This window comes from Dreissena polymorpha, chromosome 1, assembly GCF_020536995.1.
Source record: "Dreissena polymorpha isolate Duluth1 chromosome 1, UMN_Dpol_1.0, whole genome shotgun sequence".
NCBI classification, from domain to species: Eukaryota; Metazoa; Mollusca; class Bivalvia; order Myida; family Dreissenidae; genus Dreissena; species Dreissena polymorpha.
The window spans coordinates 40,073,048-40,090,837 of NC_068355.1; the positions used below are offsets into that span (position 1 = coordinate 40,073,048).

Consider the following 17,790-nt stretch of genomic DNA (forward strand, 5'->3'; position numbering starts at 1 on the left):
ATTTATAAAATAGTACACATATGATGTTCAAGATACTGCCCTTATAAATGAGGTGAAATTTTCATAGATTTGTGCATAATTCTTTGTATCATTAACTCGCATTAACAAAACAACTTTAACATTTACAGAAAATATTTCAAGAAAAGCCCAAGTGTCCTCAGGTGCTCCCAAGAATATTTCCAGCTCTCAAAGTAAACATAATGTGTGGATAATTCAATTTTAAAATTCAAAGAAAACGCAATTCATCCTGAAATAATACAATTACCCAAGCAATCATTGTATGTATAATTTCCCGAGTTGATGGTTGTTACCATAGAATCATTGGTGAAAGCTGAGAACAATTCAGAAATAATTGAATTTTTCACTGGATTTTTAAAGAAAATAAGAAGATATTTATTGTTTAATCATATGACAGAAGTTGTCATACAAACAATATTATATGTGTGCAGCCTCATTATATTAAGTCTGTGTCATGCACAAGTTTAAATTAATTATGCATACACAAAGACTTGTTGACCATTAAAATGCAATAACATGATGTGTTGTGAACTTGTGATAGTATTAATAGGTATTATCAACAAGGCATTGTTACTCTAATAAAGTTTCTTAGTCTCCTTTCTACAGCCTTGGGTAGTTTTAAAGGCATTTGTATAAATCTGAGGAAAGTCTCATTAAAACATAAAAGACAAATTTAATTTTATTTTCAATACCATTTTTAGAACATTCTTTACTTCTTCTTATCAACAAATCAATTTACCGGTAATTACCATAGGACAATGGTATCTTTCCCATGTTCCCTAGTTAAGAAACATATTTATCATGAATGAGGTTCTCTTCTGAACTAAAAATCAGTTATAGCTTAAATTTGTCGTACATCTAAAACTTTGCCAAAGACCAGATCAATTTTTCCAAAACTCTGCTCTTACTTGTCATTGCAAGTCACAGAACTGATAAACAATTCACTGGCAAAAAGTATTGTAGCTCAAGACCATGTTGTAATTTTTGTTTCATTACAGATTTTGTCTTCCATAACAGAAAGTACCAGGCATTTGTTGAAATGTTGCGAGTTTCAAATGATGAAATAAATATATGGGAATAAAATCTACCACATAAATCTTATTCATCCAAATGTCTTAGAGTATGGATTTTATTCTTGGAACTGTAATACAACTTTCACATAAAACTGACAGTATATGATATTCTTTGTATTTACAATATGACATAGAAAAATATGCTTACGTAATCAAGGTTTCTATTTAAATTACCGTTCTTTTTTTGGCCAGGATCACAATAATGAATAACTTGCATGCAATATTATTACTAAATTTGTAGATAGAACCACTGGAATAAAATTTAAAAATTAAATTTGTATCATAAATTTAGAGGAGTTGAAACCCTTATCAAAAGAGTTGTATCCCCCCCCATGCCATATGGTGTAATATGTTACAAATGTAAAATAGTTTTGGATGATATTAAAGCTCTAACTACCATTGTGTGCATAATACGTATACACTCTTATCAAAGATCGACTTCTTTTATTTTAATTTCAGCACATATTTTTTTAACCAAACTGTAAAAATATACCTTTTCTTATTCAAACAACAACAATTTCAGACAAATATATTTTTAAATTAACATCAATTTAATGTTTAAAAAACAACATAGGAATATTAGGAATTTCCAATTTATTATCTTATAATACAAAATAAAGGTTAATTATCTTTCTTATCAGAATCTATATTAAATATTTACAACAGCCATTACATAACTATCACATACTCGTCACTGGACATTACACAATAATTATGGCACGTTATCAAAGCAAAAACAAATTAGACAATACTTATGGAAAAAAGCTGCAACAAATTAACACAAAACTTCAAGACTTAATTTATAAATATTGTATGTGCATTAATTGTTGTATATAATTAAATATTTAAACTTTTTAATTGGTTTGGTCAAATGTGAATGAATGATTTTTATGTTATGGTTTCCAATAACATAAATTGAATTACATTTTTTAGGTAAAGAAACTAAATTCACACCATTAATAGAGAATTTGTTATTAATTCATTTATTAAAAATTAAAATCATATTATAACTTTTCTTAACTGTAACATTTACATTATATACTGGTAATTTTATAAATTACCAAAATGACATTTTATTCTAAAAGTTGTGTTTTCATAATTCAACCAAAATTGTATACAAAGGTGTTAAGGTGTCTTAACCTAATTGAACATATAATAATATGCTAATCAAAGTGGACCAATATCCAATTAATGTTTTACAACATACAACCATAATTTACTCACATATAATGTAGATGTTGAATATAAAAATTATCATGAATTAAATGCTATTCCCTACTAATGACATTTACATCATTGTACTTTTCAAAATTACGCACTACTACGTCTTCTAAAGTGGTTACATGGATGGAATTAAAATGTGGCATTATGAACTCTAAATCGTTAAAATGCAAAGTAAATATTGGATAAAAATCTGCAGTGGTCTAACATATGCTAGCTAATACAATGATGATGTATTTTCCTTTGAATATATAACAAGAGCTGTGTTCGTGAAACACAATGCCCCTACAGCGCCGCTTTGAAGCCATATATTTGACCTTTGACCTTGAAGGATGACCTTGACCATGACATTTCACCCTTCAAAATGTGCAGCACCACGAGATAAGCATGTATGCCAAATATCGAGTTGCTATCTTCAATATTGCAAAATTTGACCTTTGACCTTTCACCACTCAAAATGTGCAGCTCCATGAGATATGCATGAATGCCAAATATTGAGCTGCTATCTTCAATATTGCAAAATTTGACCTTTGACCTTGAAGGATGACCTTGACCTTGACCTTTCACCACTCAAAATGTTCAGCTCCATGAGATACACATGCATGCCAAATATCAAGTTGCTATGTTAAATATTGAAAAAGTTATGACCATTAAAGTTTTCGGACGGACGGACAGACTGACATACTGACTGAGTGACGGACAGTTCAACTGCTATATGCCACCCTACCGGGGGCATGAAAATAACAATAAATGATTGTCATACACTGCCAACGAAGCAATACCAGTACACATGTATGTTGTATTATTGTTTAAGGCCACAAATATGTCAAAGTTCAGCTGAATTGTGCTTACTCCAAGTACCTATGAATTCAGAACTACTAACCACAGGGCCATGAAGGTCCAATGTACTCACCTGAGCAGAAGCAATGAGATAGACCTGATCTCACCGGAAAACTGCCTACAAGCAGATCTGGAGGATCTTCTAAAGGAAGGTTTTGATGACCACCTGGATTTTGTCATGGTGGTGACATTAGTTATCTAGGTCTCTGCTCAATAGAGTAGTACTGGCCTCACAATTGTAATAATGAGTCTGATCTTGGTAATGGTGCCTATCTTGCTGGATCCCCAGATGATCTTAAGCTGATGGAAGGCTGCTCATGCTTTATTTATGCAGGTTCTGCCAAGATAGGTGAAGTTTCCACCTCTTTCAGTGCCTAATTTTGGACCGTGCAGGAAGACGTTGGATGCATTGGTTTTCAACACCACGCTCTTCCCTCTGTTGATGGTGAGGCCCATTCTATAGATGTTGGCAGTGGAATGGCCACATCCTTCATAAGCCTGCATCCTATATGACAAGGCCATCTCTCACCTGGAACCTCCAAGGGAAGAAGAAAACAGGGCTGCCTAGAAACATATGGCATCAAGTCCTGGATGCATATGCCAAGCAGATAGGCAAGACATGGTGACTGGTGGAGAGACTCACCCAGAATTGCGACACTTGGAGAAAGCTGTTAAAAGACAGGACCACAGGCAAAGATGAGATGGGATATCCATACTTAAGTTATTGAGCTGGAACTCAATTTCATATTTAGTAACTGTGAACTCGACCCCAATTCATTCCTTATAGTAGACAAGAGGGCCAAGATGGCCCTAGTTCGCTCACCTGAGAAGAGTGTGTTCATTGAATTTTTACCAAATGTATTGGGCTGTTTGTAAAACATGCATGCCTGCATATGGGCTGTCAGTTGTAATGGCAGCCATTGTGTGAATATGAATATATTAGTCATTGTGACTTTGACTTTTGACCTTGGTTTCTTGAGTTGTCATCTGGACACCATTTTACAGTGTTGAGTCATTGTTATTAAGACGCTTGACCTAGTGACTTGAACATTATGTTGGTCATCTGCCAGTCATGATCAATGTAACTATGAAGATCATGAATCTAGGCGTAAGCATTGTCAGTAAATATCAAGAAACAATTATAATGCTTTGAGTCACTGTGATGTTGATCTTTGATGTAGTGATTTGAAATTCAAAAAGGGTATTTTTATAATCATGATCAATGTACCTATGAAGTCTTTATCCTAGGTGAAAGTGTTTTTGAGTTATCACATGAAAACCAATTTTAGTATTTTGAATCACTGTGACTGTCACCTTTGACCTAGTGACAAGAAGATCCATAGGGGTCATTTGTGAGTCATGATCAATGTAGCCAACAGTTAGCAATTTACATTCCAAACCTAAATTTGGTACATGTAGCTGTATATTTTAGAACCCTTTATCAGCAGTAGCATATATCCATTGTTAATGTCTTCTTTAAACATAGCCTGTTGACCAGAGCTCACACACCAACAAATTACAGCAAAATGTTATTCCTGATCCCATACATTAACTTCATAAACAATGATTGTGTGTATCCTTTAACATGACTCATTCCTTCCTCGCTCGCATATGTTAGGCATCAATGGGTTGATATCAGATTGAGTTGTGTGTGTTTGTTCGTGTGTACTTGTAGATTTTAAAGCACATATGAACTGCAGTGTCCTAGTCTGATAACACAATAATAATTGTATAGAGTTTTCATAGTTAAGATTTTAAATTACGAAACAAACAAATGAATTACATTCCATCTTGCATTGTTTCAAGGTCAGCTCACTGTTAGTCTGTCTTGAAATTGTCAATTAAGTGCTTTATGTTTAATTACCAAAACAAAAACAAAATTTAAACCACAAACATCTTAAAAAAAGATGCAATGATTATAATGCACACATGTCAGATGGATAACAAAGTTATAAGATGTTCAAAACATCTACACGATAAATTCCATTTTTGATTGATTAAATAAGAAAATTCTATCAACTTGACCATTATATTATTTCATGATCCTAGGCGTAAGCTTTCTTGAGTTATCATCCAAAAACCATTTTACTCTGTCAAGTAACCGTGACCTTAACATAGTGACCTGAAAGTCAATAAGGGTCATCTGCAAGTCATGATCAATGTACCTATGAAGTTTCATGATCCTAGGCATAGGCCTTCTTGAGTTATCATCTGGAAACCATTTTTCTAAGTTGAAACACCGTGACCTTGATCTTTTACCTAGTGACCTGAAAATCAGGTTTTGGGTCATCTCAATGTACCTATGAAGTTTCATGATCCTAGGCGTAAGCGTTCTTGAGTTATCATCCGGAAACCATTTTTCTAAGTTGAGTCACTATGACCTTGACCTTTGACAGAGTGACCTGAAAATCAATAGGGGTCATCTGCAAGTCATGATCAATGTACCTATGAAGTTTCATGATCCTAAGCATAAGCGTTCTTGAATTATCATCCAGAAACCATTTTATTTTTTTGGGTCACCTTTACCTTGACCTTTGACCTAGTGACCTGAAAATCAATTTTGGGGTCATCTGCAAGTAATGATCAATGTACCTATGAACTTTCATGATCTTTGGCATAAGCGTTCTTGAGCTTTCATCCGAAAACCATTTTATTGTTTTGGGTCACCATGACCTTGATCTTTGACCTAGTGACCTGAAAATCAATAGGGGTTATCTGTGAGTCACAATCAATTTACCTATGAAGTTTCATGATCCTAGGCATAAGCATTCTTGAGTTATCATCCAGAAACCATTTTACTATTTTGGGTCACCGTGACCTTGACCTTTGATCTAGTGACCTAAAAATCAAGAGCCGTCATCTGCAAGTCATGATCAATGTACCTATGAAGTTTCATGATCCTAGGCATAAGCGTTCTTGAGTTATCATCTGGAAACCATTTTACTATTTCGGGTCAGCGTGACCTTGACCTTAGACCTAGTGACCTCAAAATCAATAGGGGTCATCTGTGAGTCATGATCAATGTACCTATGAAACTTCATGATCCTAGGCCTAAGCGTTCTTGACTTATCATTCGGTAACCATCTGGTGGACAGACATACGGACCGACATGAGCAAAACAATATACCTCCTCTTCTTCGAAGGGGGGCATAAAAATGTGACTTCCATAGTGTTCGATCACAAGGTTTGACTGAAACCATTTTTGAACTCAACTCTTGTATCAAAGAAACAAATGTTCTGACCAAATTTCATGAAAATTGGGCCAAAAATGTGACAGTGACTTCTAGAGTGTTAACGTTTTCACTATATACATGTAGAGAAAAATGCCCTGCCCACTGGCGGCCATGTTTTTTCACAGATACGAACCATTGTCTAACTCGTCCAAGATATCAATAAAACCAATGTTTTGACCAACTTTCATGATGATTGGGCAAAAATTGTGACTTCTAGAGTGTTTACAAGGTTTCTCTATAGCCAAATAGGGAAAACTGCCACTTATACATATGGAAAAAATGCCCTGCCCACTGGCGGCAATGTTTTTTCACTGATCTGGACCATTTTCGAACTCGTCCGAGATATCAATTAAACCAATGATTTGACCAACTTTCATGATGATTGGGCAAAAATCGTGACTTCTAGAGTGTTTACAAGGTCTCTCTATAGCCAAATAGGGAAAACTGCCACTATATACATATAAAGAAAAATGCCCCGCCCACTGGTGGCCATGTTTTTTCACGGATCTGGACCATTTTCAAACTCGTCCGAGATATCAATAAAACCAATGTTTTGACCAACTTTCATGATGATTGGTCAAAAATTGTGACTTCTAGAGTGTTTACAAGGTTTTTCTATAGCCAAATACGGAAAACTGCCACTATATACGTATGGAAAAAATGCCCCGCCCACTGGCGGCCATGTTTTTTCACCGATATGGACCATTTTCGAACTCGTCCGAGATATCAATTAAACCAATGATTTGACCAACTTTCATGATGATTGGGCAAAAATTGTGACTTCTAGAGTGTTTACAAGGTTTCTCTATAGCCAAATAAGGAAAACTGCCCTGCCCACTGGCGGCCATGTTTCTCAACAGACCGAAACCACTTTTGAACTCAATCAAGATATCATTAAGACAAACATTTTGACAAAGTTACATGAAGATTGAACATAAAATGTGATTTCTACAGTGTTTACAAGGTTTTACTTTTTTTGACCTAGTGACATAGTTTTTGACCTGGCACACAAGTTTCGAACTTGGCCGAGATTTTATGGGGGCAAAGCTTCTGACCAAGTTTCCTGAAGATGGGACAAGAAATGTGGCCTCTAGAGAGTTTACAAGCAAATGTTAACGACGTATGACGGACAAAGACCGGTCAGAAAAGCTCACCTGAGCAATCAGGTGAGCTAAAAAAGGTGGTCTGGATATATTCTATGTTAACCTTACCCATTTTCTTAGTACAAAAAGGGGCATAAATAGCAGGTGAGAGTTATGGAAACTGGTTGGTGACCTCACACAATAACCCCTTACCATATCTGTACAATTTCAATTAAATACTTGTAGAAACAATCAGTGATATTGAGACTTTCAAGGTTTACTTCAACAACAGTTTGAATTAAAATATTTTGTTGTTAATCTCTCTCAGTAATCAGCTAAAGGCAATAATACAAAATGAGCATTCAACATACATGAGCACAATAAATTCACGGCACATTGGTAAAATTCTAATAAAAACAACAAAATTCAAATTAAAACAACAAATATATAACAACTTTATGCTTTCACTGATTGGCACAATTATGCAGTTATACACTGCCACAATCTCAGTTTCATTAAAATACAATTTAACTCTTTCAGTGCTGGAACCGAACTTTGAAAGCCTTTGTAAACAGTTTGGATCCAGATGAGACGCCACAGAACACGGCGTCTCATCAGGATCCAAACTGTTTGCTATTCTGAAAGTATTCTTTGAAAAAACATCGAAGAAAATGCTAATTTTAGAAATTCAGCAGACAACATTTTAGCAGACGACAAATTTCCCAGCATGCAAAGGGTTATACATGGTGTGCTGTTTGAAACCCATACTCAATACTGTGTAGTACTTAATTTGCACAGCATTGAGCACAGGTTAATGTGGGACAATAATATGTACATTTCTGGTATTGCATGTTTCAAGCAAGTCTCTTACATTCATAAACCGTCTAGTTGATCAGCCTGTGTAGACTGCAGACGCTGATCAGGGATGACCATTTCATGCACATTAATAATTGAGTGTGAATCTGACATGTACAAGGAATTCTGCTACAACAGCTTAACCTTTGATCTTTATATCAATTAAACCACCAACCCATTCTAGACTTAAAGGGATCTTTTCACGCTTTGGTAAATTGACACAATTGAAAAAAGTTGTTTCAGATCCGCAAATTTTCGTTTTAGTTTTGATATTTGTGAGGAAACAGTAATACTGAACATTTACCATGCTCTAATATAGCCATTATATGCATCTTTTGACGATTTTAAAACCTAAAAATTATAAAGCGTTGCAACGCGAAACTATTGAATAATTTGGAGAGTTCTGTTTTTGTCGTTAAATTTTGTGAAACTACGAAGATTGCTTATATAAGGTATAACATACGTCAAGAATGCGTACTCGGCGGAATAGCTCAGTAGGCTAAAGCGTTTTTACTTCAGGACTCTGGCAGGACTCCAGGGGTCACTGGTTCGAAACCTGCTCCGGGCAATGTTCTTTTCCTTTTTTTAATTTTATTCTTGATTTTTTACTGGTGCTTTTACGATCCAATGTTTACATTTATCAATATAAAGCATTTAATGAATAAGTTAAAAAATGCCAAAATCTGTGAAAAGGCCCCTTTAAGAACAGACTCAGAACCGAGAAAATATGGTCAGGGTTTGAAGCAACAACTGTTTCTGATGTCATAAATAAGCTGTTCTTAAAGAATTATTGTGATGCTTTAGGTCATATTAAAGTGTATTATATTATTAGAACATTACAGTTTTCAGAATATTCTTCTTTTTCAACTAAGGTTTATTAACTGGTTGGCTAATACCAGCCATAGTTTTCCCACAGCACACAGTGTATCTTAATATATTTTACATGTTATTATATAAAAATATATTTTCACCTCATACCTTAATATCTCAAACAACTTATATCTTAATATCTTAATACATAATTAACATTTCAAAACATTTCATATCTAATTATATCTAACACCTCATATCTTACAATCTCTAAAACCTCTTATTTTATTATCTGTAACACATCATACAAACTGTATCTCAAAATCTTTTAACACTTCATATCTGATTATCTCTTATAACTCATATATTGTATCTCGAACACCCAATATCTTCATAACTTTAAAACAGCATATACAATTATAACTAACATCTCATATCTGTTTATCTCTAACACATCATATCTTAAAATCTCTTACTCCTTTTATATTATTATTTGTAACATATCATACATCAAAATTTCATATCTCTAAGATGTGATATGAAAAAGCCTCATACCTAACAATCTCTAGTACGCAATATCTTAATATCTCTCTGATAAAATTATGTTGAGAATTAAACATTAAATATGAAATGGGCCTTTTAATATAAAGCATGTTATTATATACCTGTTAAATGCTTTAAACAAAATACAGGTTGTAGCCGGACTACTTCGACCCATTTAATGACGTCACATTACACACACCGAAAATAGAAATATTTTATATTACGAAATATATTACGTAGTACATCGTGTGACGTCATTTCTGTGACGAAACACAATAGTTTTATCTAAACTCTCTGGAATTTAAGGACATGTCGGACGTGGTGTTTTTAAACAGTAAACTATTTGTTAAAAACGTATTTTTGAGTGTGTGTTTATCATGCATAAATGTATATTTTGATAGGAATACAATAAAATAGAGTGGTTTAAACTAAGTTTTGATAAAGACATGGAAGATAGAAGTGGAAGTGCATATCGTTTAAACGTTTTTGTTATAAACATCGGACTAAAGTTGTAGACTAAATTGTTATAAAATTTGGATTAATGGTGGCATTCAGGTAAGCGTGTCGGAAACCTGTGTTTTCCCGGTTCAAATGTTTACATGTTAATTTACACAAACTGTATTCATACGCGTCTGAAAAAAACTATGGCGTACCGTTTTAGTCATTGTTTTGTCAGTTTTGTTAAAGTAAAAAAAACATTTGTTAACTGTTTTCGTTAGTTGTTGTATATAATAAAAGGAATATTACGCTAGTCAATTGTTCCAAGAGTTTGTATCACTCTCCTGGCTTGTGCTATTTCGCATCACACTCGAGGCTCCGCCTCTCGTGTGATACGTCATCACACAAGCCACTCAAGTGATATAAACTCTTGGAACAATTGACTAGCGTAATATTCCGTATTTATTTAATTCGTAGGATTAAATGTATTCATTTGATTTTACTTCAATGGAAATTCTCCATCAGTGATTTTTCTTTGCTTTATGTTTAAAGCTGGTGTTTTTTAATGGGAATACAAGCCTGAAGGTAAGAAAAATTAAACATTATTAACATGATTACAAATAACATTATACCAATTGTCTTAAAGTGCATGTTTAACTGCTTTCTTAACTTTATATTATAAAGTGCTAGGGAATTAAATTGCTGCATAATAAACTCAATAAACAAATTATGAGTTAATTGGAAAAGTTTGGCCTATTTTTTAGGGAAAATTAGTTACTTTTTGCCATTATACAGCCTTTTTGTACTTTCTGCACAATTGGGAAACAGCCTGTAAGAGGCTGTAATTATGAGCCAAAAAATCACTGTCCATACATACCATACACATATAAATCTAAAATGATTAAAACATTGCGTGCTGTTTACGAAAACAATATTGCACTGAAAAACAGCAAGATTTGGCATCTTTTACATAATCGTCCCATAACATGTCACATATTTACTATAATATGCCTTTATCACATCTAAAACAGTCAAATGAACATCTTTACAAATCAAAGTTTTATGGCATAAATAACATTCAAAATAATAGTTCAAATAAAATTTGATAACAAATTAATTAATGCATTAATTTTCTTTTTACTTTACCATTCCTTTGAACAGGACAATGATAGACCTTTTCATAATTTATATAAAGCCTTGCCCACTTTAAAGACACTTTAATTTTGGAATGGCAAAAAGCAATAATTATAAATCTAAGTGATCTCATAGTTAAACAGGTTATCTAAAATCTTTCTGCATGTCTAATTATTTGAGACACCATGCAAACTTTGCAGAGTTTGATAGTCCAAAAATACTCTTCATATTTTTTTTAATTAAAACATGAAAGTCATTAAATTACCAGACCTCAAGGCAAGTAGCAGCTTTGGGAAATCGTAATTTATGATATTATATTTAATTAGTGTCATCTTGATTGAATAAGTGAAGTGACCTCTCCATCTATCTAAAAATCATTCCATTCAATTAGAGTTATATCTAAATTGAAATATAATCACATCTTAAATAGATTGGTGATCTATCCATTGAAACAGCATTCTTTCCATTGAATTATTTGGATGGAAAGACCAAAGGACAGACCAACAGACCTACTTGTATTTAGACTATACTACAATAATATCCATTGATCCACTGGTCTCTCCAGTAAACTTCTAAATGGTTAATAATTCTGTTCAACAGCTGTCCTGGGTCACTAAATTAAAATTGGCAACTCATTCGGTTCAACATCCATCATGGTTCAATAAATTCAATAGTTTGACTCATTCTGTTCAACAGCGGTCATAGTTCTGGTTTATCTGGTCTGTGCGACGGCACAGTGATGTCATCGTTTCACTCTCGTTGTCAGATTCATGTGGTGACTCCCAGGGGTCCCCGCACTCGCTCACACTTTCCACTAATACTTCAAATTGTAAATAATTCTGCTCCTCCACCCACTTCTCTGCCGCAGAATGTGAACCAAGCCTTGTTTGAATGGTACTGTGAGTATTCAATACTCTGTTGTCAATCATCTTCAACTTATTCTCAATGTCATATCGCTGACCAGCATGGATAAGAGGACTGTGAGTCTGACAGTGTCCGACATGATTGTTTGTTTCTGCATGACCAAACACACACATTGACCTGTAGATGTTGATCTTTTTTGTTAGATCAGAAACCATAGGGTTGGTAAACCAGCCTTGTGGTAAATCTGCGCTGGCTAAAAGACGTAACAAGTTTCCAAGATTTGTGGAAAACGACTCGTCGCTAGAAAGCTGAATTATCTGAGTATCTTTAAATAGAGAGAAACTATCCTGATAATATAAATCCTCAAAAGTAATCATAATTTTAGAATACTCTTTCTGATTAATTTTACTGAACAGTGCATGAATGGAATTCAACATATCTGCAGAGAAGAATGGCTTGCAATGTGGTGGTGTGATAACACTAGAATTGAGAACTTGCTCCATCTGTGGGGAATAAAATATGGCAAAGACTGTAGACGTGGGAAGGCTATCACAATTATTGAGGATTTCATCAAAGGACATGTGTTGTATTTCGATGTTTGCCCATTCTTCAAGGTATTTCATCACAGCATCAACGGCAACTTGGTATTTCTCACAGTATGGCAGTGTCACCGGCATGACCTTCAGAGGAGCAGGACCTTAAAGATATATAAAGAAAATAATCCATCTTACTATTCTTTAAAGGGGCTGTCCAACAGATTTTGGCATGTATTGAAGCTTGTCATTAAATGCTTTAAATGCTTTATATTGATTAATTTAAACATTTGAACTATAAATCTACAGTAAAAAAACAAAATGCAATTTGTAAAAAAGGAAAAAAAGTAACCCTCAACAGGATTCGAACCACTGACCCCTGGATTCCTGGAGTTCTGGAGTAAAAAGCCTCCTGCCTACACCACTTGACCATATAAGCAATCCGCGAAGTTTCCCAAAAAATTGAATCGCGATGATACGAAGCTTTATCTGTTGCACGGCCCCTTTAAACTATGCAAGTCTCACCTTGGTTGAAAATTCAGTTTCAAACAAATTCAATTGCAATCTGATTTGTAAAAATCTTTTCATTGGCTTCTCTTTAAGTTAAATACTGACTTAAATAAGAAGTCATGAAGCCAGTTGCATAATAGTTTAATAGTCATTAACTAAGTGACTCATAATAAAAACAGTAAATTTTAGTAATTAATAAGAATATTGTTTTTATTAAAATGAATTTTTTAAAACTATTAAAACTTAAGGGAGACATTAAAATTAAAATTTATTAATAAAACACTAAGTTTTACTGCTAAACTTGACACATTTTTTCAATCTTTTACCACAGTAAAGCCATTTAAGACCCCTTTTCACATCATAAAGCACAACAAGACCTGTGTTTGTGAAACACAGTGCCCTCTAACTATACTGCACTTTAAAGCTGCACAGCAGCTATATAAAAGAGAATGCTCGAGTCCATGGTCCATCACTTCTCCAAAAATTAATGGACTGAAACCAAACTCAAACATCATCTGTAAGTCATGTAGACTCACTTATTAAAAAGAAGCTAAAAATATGAAAGCGTTGAGTAAAAACAACCTCCGGAAAACAATTATTAAAGAGAGAAAAATTGTAGTCTGAGAATCAAAATTAAATAAAATCATTTGGTCATGCAGACAAACTCACATACCAAAATCAGCTCAATATCTGAAAGCATTGCGTAAAAACCCTCTAGAAAACAGAAAACTTTGTGTCCACACCCATAAATTTTACAATAATCAATGGACCGGAACGCAACTCGCACTTCTTCTGAAGGTCATATGGGTAGACTCATTTACCAAAATTCAGCTCAAAATCTATAAGTGTTGCGTAAAAAAACTTCGAAAAAGGGTAATTATTGAGAAATGATAACCAGTAGTCCAGGGCCCATTATTTCGCCAAAATCAATGGATGGGAACAAAACTCCCACTTCATCTGTTGGTCATGTAGTTAGACTCACATACAAAAAATCAGCTACATATCTGAATGTGTGTGTTTAAAACCTCCAGAAAACGGTAAATTGTATAAGTCCAAGGCCCATAATTTTGCAAAAGAACAATGGACCTTAAAGAAACTCACAGTTCATCTGTAAGTCATGCAAGAAAACAGATCTGAAAGCATTTCATAAAAAACTCCGGAAAACTGTAAATGTTTTAGTCCAAAAATCAATGGACTGAAACAATTAATTACCACATCATTAATTTTCTAGGTTATGTAGGTAGACTCAGATACCAAAATTGAGCTCAATATCTGAAAGTATTGCTTTAAAAAAAACTCCAGAAAAAGATTATTATAGATAAAATCCCATGCCCATAACTTCGCCAAAAATCAATTTATCGGCATGCAACTCACACTTAATTTGAAGGTCAAAAGATAGACTCACATACTAAAAACCAGCTCTACATTTTGGAAAGCTTTACATAAAAAACTCCATAAAACAATATGCCGGGCCCGTATTAACCAAACAATTCTTAGACTTAAGTCTAAGAATAAAGAAAATTCTTTAAATTAGTTTAAATTAATTTTGAGTCAAACTCTGCAGTTAACATCTCTATCTATATTATTCTTCATATAGAACATTTTGTTGACGACATAATCACCAGTGAAGGCATGTATATATTCAAACACTGAACACATTTTTCTTGGTTCTAAGTCTATTCTTTATTCTTAAGTCTAAGAATCAGTTGGTGAATACGGGCCCATGACAGACTGACAGTGCAACTGCTATATAGTTAACCTAAAAATCTGGGAAATGTGCCTTGAAAAAAAAGTTGGTTGGCATTTTTAGGCATGGCTTCTTTTTATGTCCTTTGGTATCTACATACCCTCTTCTGAAAATCTAGAGGAGATGTCACCTTTTCAGGTTCTTGAATCCTTTTAATTAGGTCAAAGGTCAATGGGTACAGTTTTCAGTTGTTTACGAGATGAAATAAATCTCATTGTGATTTATAACCAATATTGAAAATTTTAAGGCAGTAATTTTGTTATCCCCACGCTTTTTGAAAAAAAGGTGGGGATATTGTGGTTATCTCCGCCGTCCGTCCGTCCGTCTGTCTGTCCGTCCGTCCTGGCCACTATCTCCTCCTACACTAAAAGCACTAGAACCTTGAAACTTACACAAATGGTAGCTATGAGCATATGTGCGACCCTGCACTATTTGGAATTTTGATCTGACCCCTGGGTCAAAAGTTATAGCGGTTGGGGTGGGGCCGCGTCAGAAATTATCACTCATTTTTTTAGGTTATTTTACATTTACTTCTTTATTTCTACACTGATTCACTTCAAATTGATACTGGACCTCTCTTATGACAATACGGTCAATCTCAACCATGCATGGCCCCATTCCCAACCCTGGGGCGCCCCGCCCAAATAGGCCACACCCACCAAAAATTTCCATTTACTATAATTTTTTCATTTCTACACGGATTCACTTCAAATTGATACTGAACTTTTGTTATGACATTAGGGTCAATCTCAACTATGCATGGCCCCAATCCCAACCCTGGGGCGCCCGCCCACATAGGCCACACCCACCAAAAAAATCCATTTACTATAATTTTTTCATTTCTACACGGATTCACTTCAAATTGATACTGAACTTCTCTTATGACATTAGGGTCAATCTCAACTATGCATGGCCCCATAACCAACCCTGGGGCTCCGCCCACATAGACCACACCCACCCAAAATTGCCTTTACTATAATTTCTTCATTTCTACACCGATTCACTTCAAATTGATACTGAACTTCTCTTATGACAATACGGTCAATCTCAACTATGCATGGCACAATTACCAACCCTGGGGCGCCCCGCCCACATAGACCACACCCACCCAAAATTGCCTTTTACTATAATTTCTTCATTTCTACACCGATTCACTTCAAATTGATGATGAACTTCTCTTATGACAATACGGTCAATCCTATCTATGCATGGCCTCATTACCAACCCTGGGGCACACCTAGGTCAAACATTCGGCGTGGGGATACGCGTCGGCCTCTGCCGCGCCATTTCTAGTCTAAAAATGAAACTGCTTTGATCTAATTAAAATTTTATCTATTCTAGTGTTCACTTATATAGATCAAAAGGTCATTTAGTGCACTTTTATGCCAAAATAAACATGAAAACTGGCATTGAAAATCAACAGCATAAAATACTATGTTCACAAAGTATTTTTTAAACAATGGAATAGTTTTTGCAGATTTTTGTTAATTCTATAAACATATTTGTAAAGTGAAAAGAAAAATTAAAAGGATCCATTATATATATAATGAAGTACAACGTACGCTAAAAAAACGACTGAAACTCATTTGTGTATTCCATTATCTTATTAAATTGTTTTTAAGTGTAAATTCTTCATCCTGTTTTAACATCATATATCTTATACTGCTGATCTAATCCTTGGTGAATTACTAGATGAATTCTACAAAGAGAAAATTGAAGTAAAGAACTTTTCTATCTGGAATTCCCAGCTGGTTTGACATCCTTATGAAGTTCATTAAAGCCCAAAGAATAGGCGATTGGCTGTTGCATATTGAAGCCTTTTCCGAGATGCTACAGTGGCTAATGGTGTACGACCACACAAACTAAGCCCGTTAAGGTCCTGTATATCTAGCAGACATAAAAGCATTAGAATATGCATTACCTGAAATGTTCAAAGAGTTTATTGAAGGTCACTTTGTAGTCAGGCTGTAGGAAAAAGCATTCAATGGAGTACCCGTCGACCAAGCTACTGAGTGGATAAATATAATGTGTAAAACGACAGGGGGTATTATTGGAATAACAAGACAGACCAGGCAAGAGATAGGTTTTGTATTACGTGGTCAGTAAGATCTGAGGTTTACAATAGTACCATGACATTGTTCAATCAAAATGATAATGACGAAGGTATTGGAATATTCAAGAATAGAGCAGATGGAACTCGTTCGAGAGTTTCTTCAGAGGGAGAGGGCATTAAGAAAATGATGCAGCTTTTTGGTTCATATGATATATTCAACGTGCCTGCAGAGGAGAACAGACTGTTCTCAATAGCATCTAAAGACGTTGCAACTACATGTAATGATATCACAGATGATTTATTAACCTGTAAACGTCGAGGTAAAACATTACTCTAGAAATTTGCAGAGAAAAGGCTGAAAGAGCACAATGTTGAATACTAAGCTCCTATTCAAAAGGTACAGTCCAAAACATTTGCATATCTCTATAAGGAGACAGTCAGTGAAAGCAGAAAGTGACAAAGATTTTAAAGGCTGACAGAAAGCTAATGCAGAGACTTTTCAAAGCAGCTAATTCAGTGCGAGCCGTAGAAACAGCATCTGTACTAGCAAAGGCTAGTGGGAAAATGCATGAAACCCAGAAATCAAACATACCCTATGTGCTTACAAAGGACAATAATATATTGTTCTGACAACAACTGATGCAATAGTGCAATAATTGATGGACTCGCGCTAAATTCAGAGTTGATGTTAGCCTAAAGACTGGAAAACATTTGTGCAATATGCAACTGTTTTTGTAACATCTGTATTAAGGCATTTCAGTGCAAACACTACCCGAGTTGATGTGACTTTTGATCGATACTTTGGAAGTAACTATATCAAAAAAGCAACGACAGTT

At 34.5% G+C, this 17,790-nt stretch overlaps 1 protein-coding gene across 1 annotated transcript in view; it reads right to left on the minus strand.

Annotated features, from left to right (window-relative positions):
- Positions 1–1,133: 1,133 nt before the first annotated feature.
- Positions 1,134–17,790, minus strand: part of LOC127877414 (uncharacterized) — an 88,448-nt gene continuing 71,791 nt past the window's right edge. Inside the window, exon 10 of the mRNA XM_052423274.1 lies at positions 1,134–12,808. Within this exon, the coding sequence (XP_052279234.1) occupies positions 11,937–12,808 (872 nt within the window). The 3' untranslated portion in view covers positions 1,134–11,936. The remainder of the gene's footprint in view (positions 12,809–17,790) is intronic.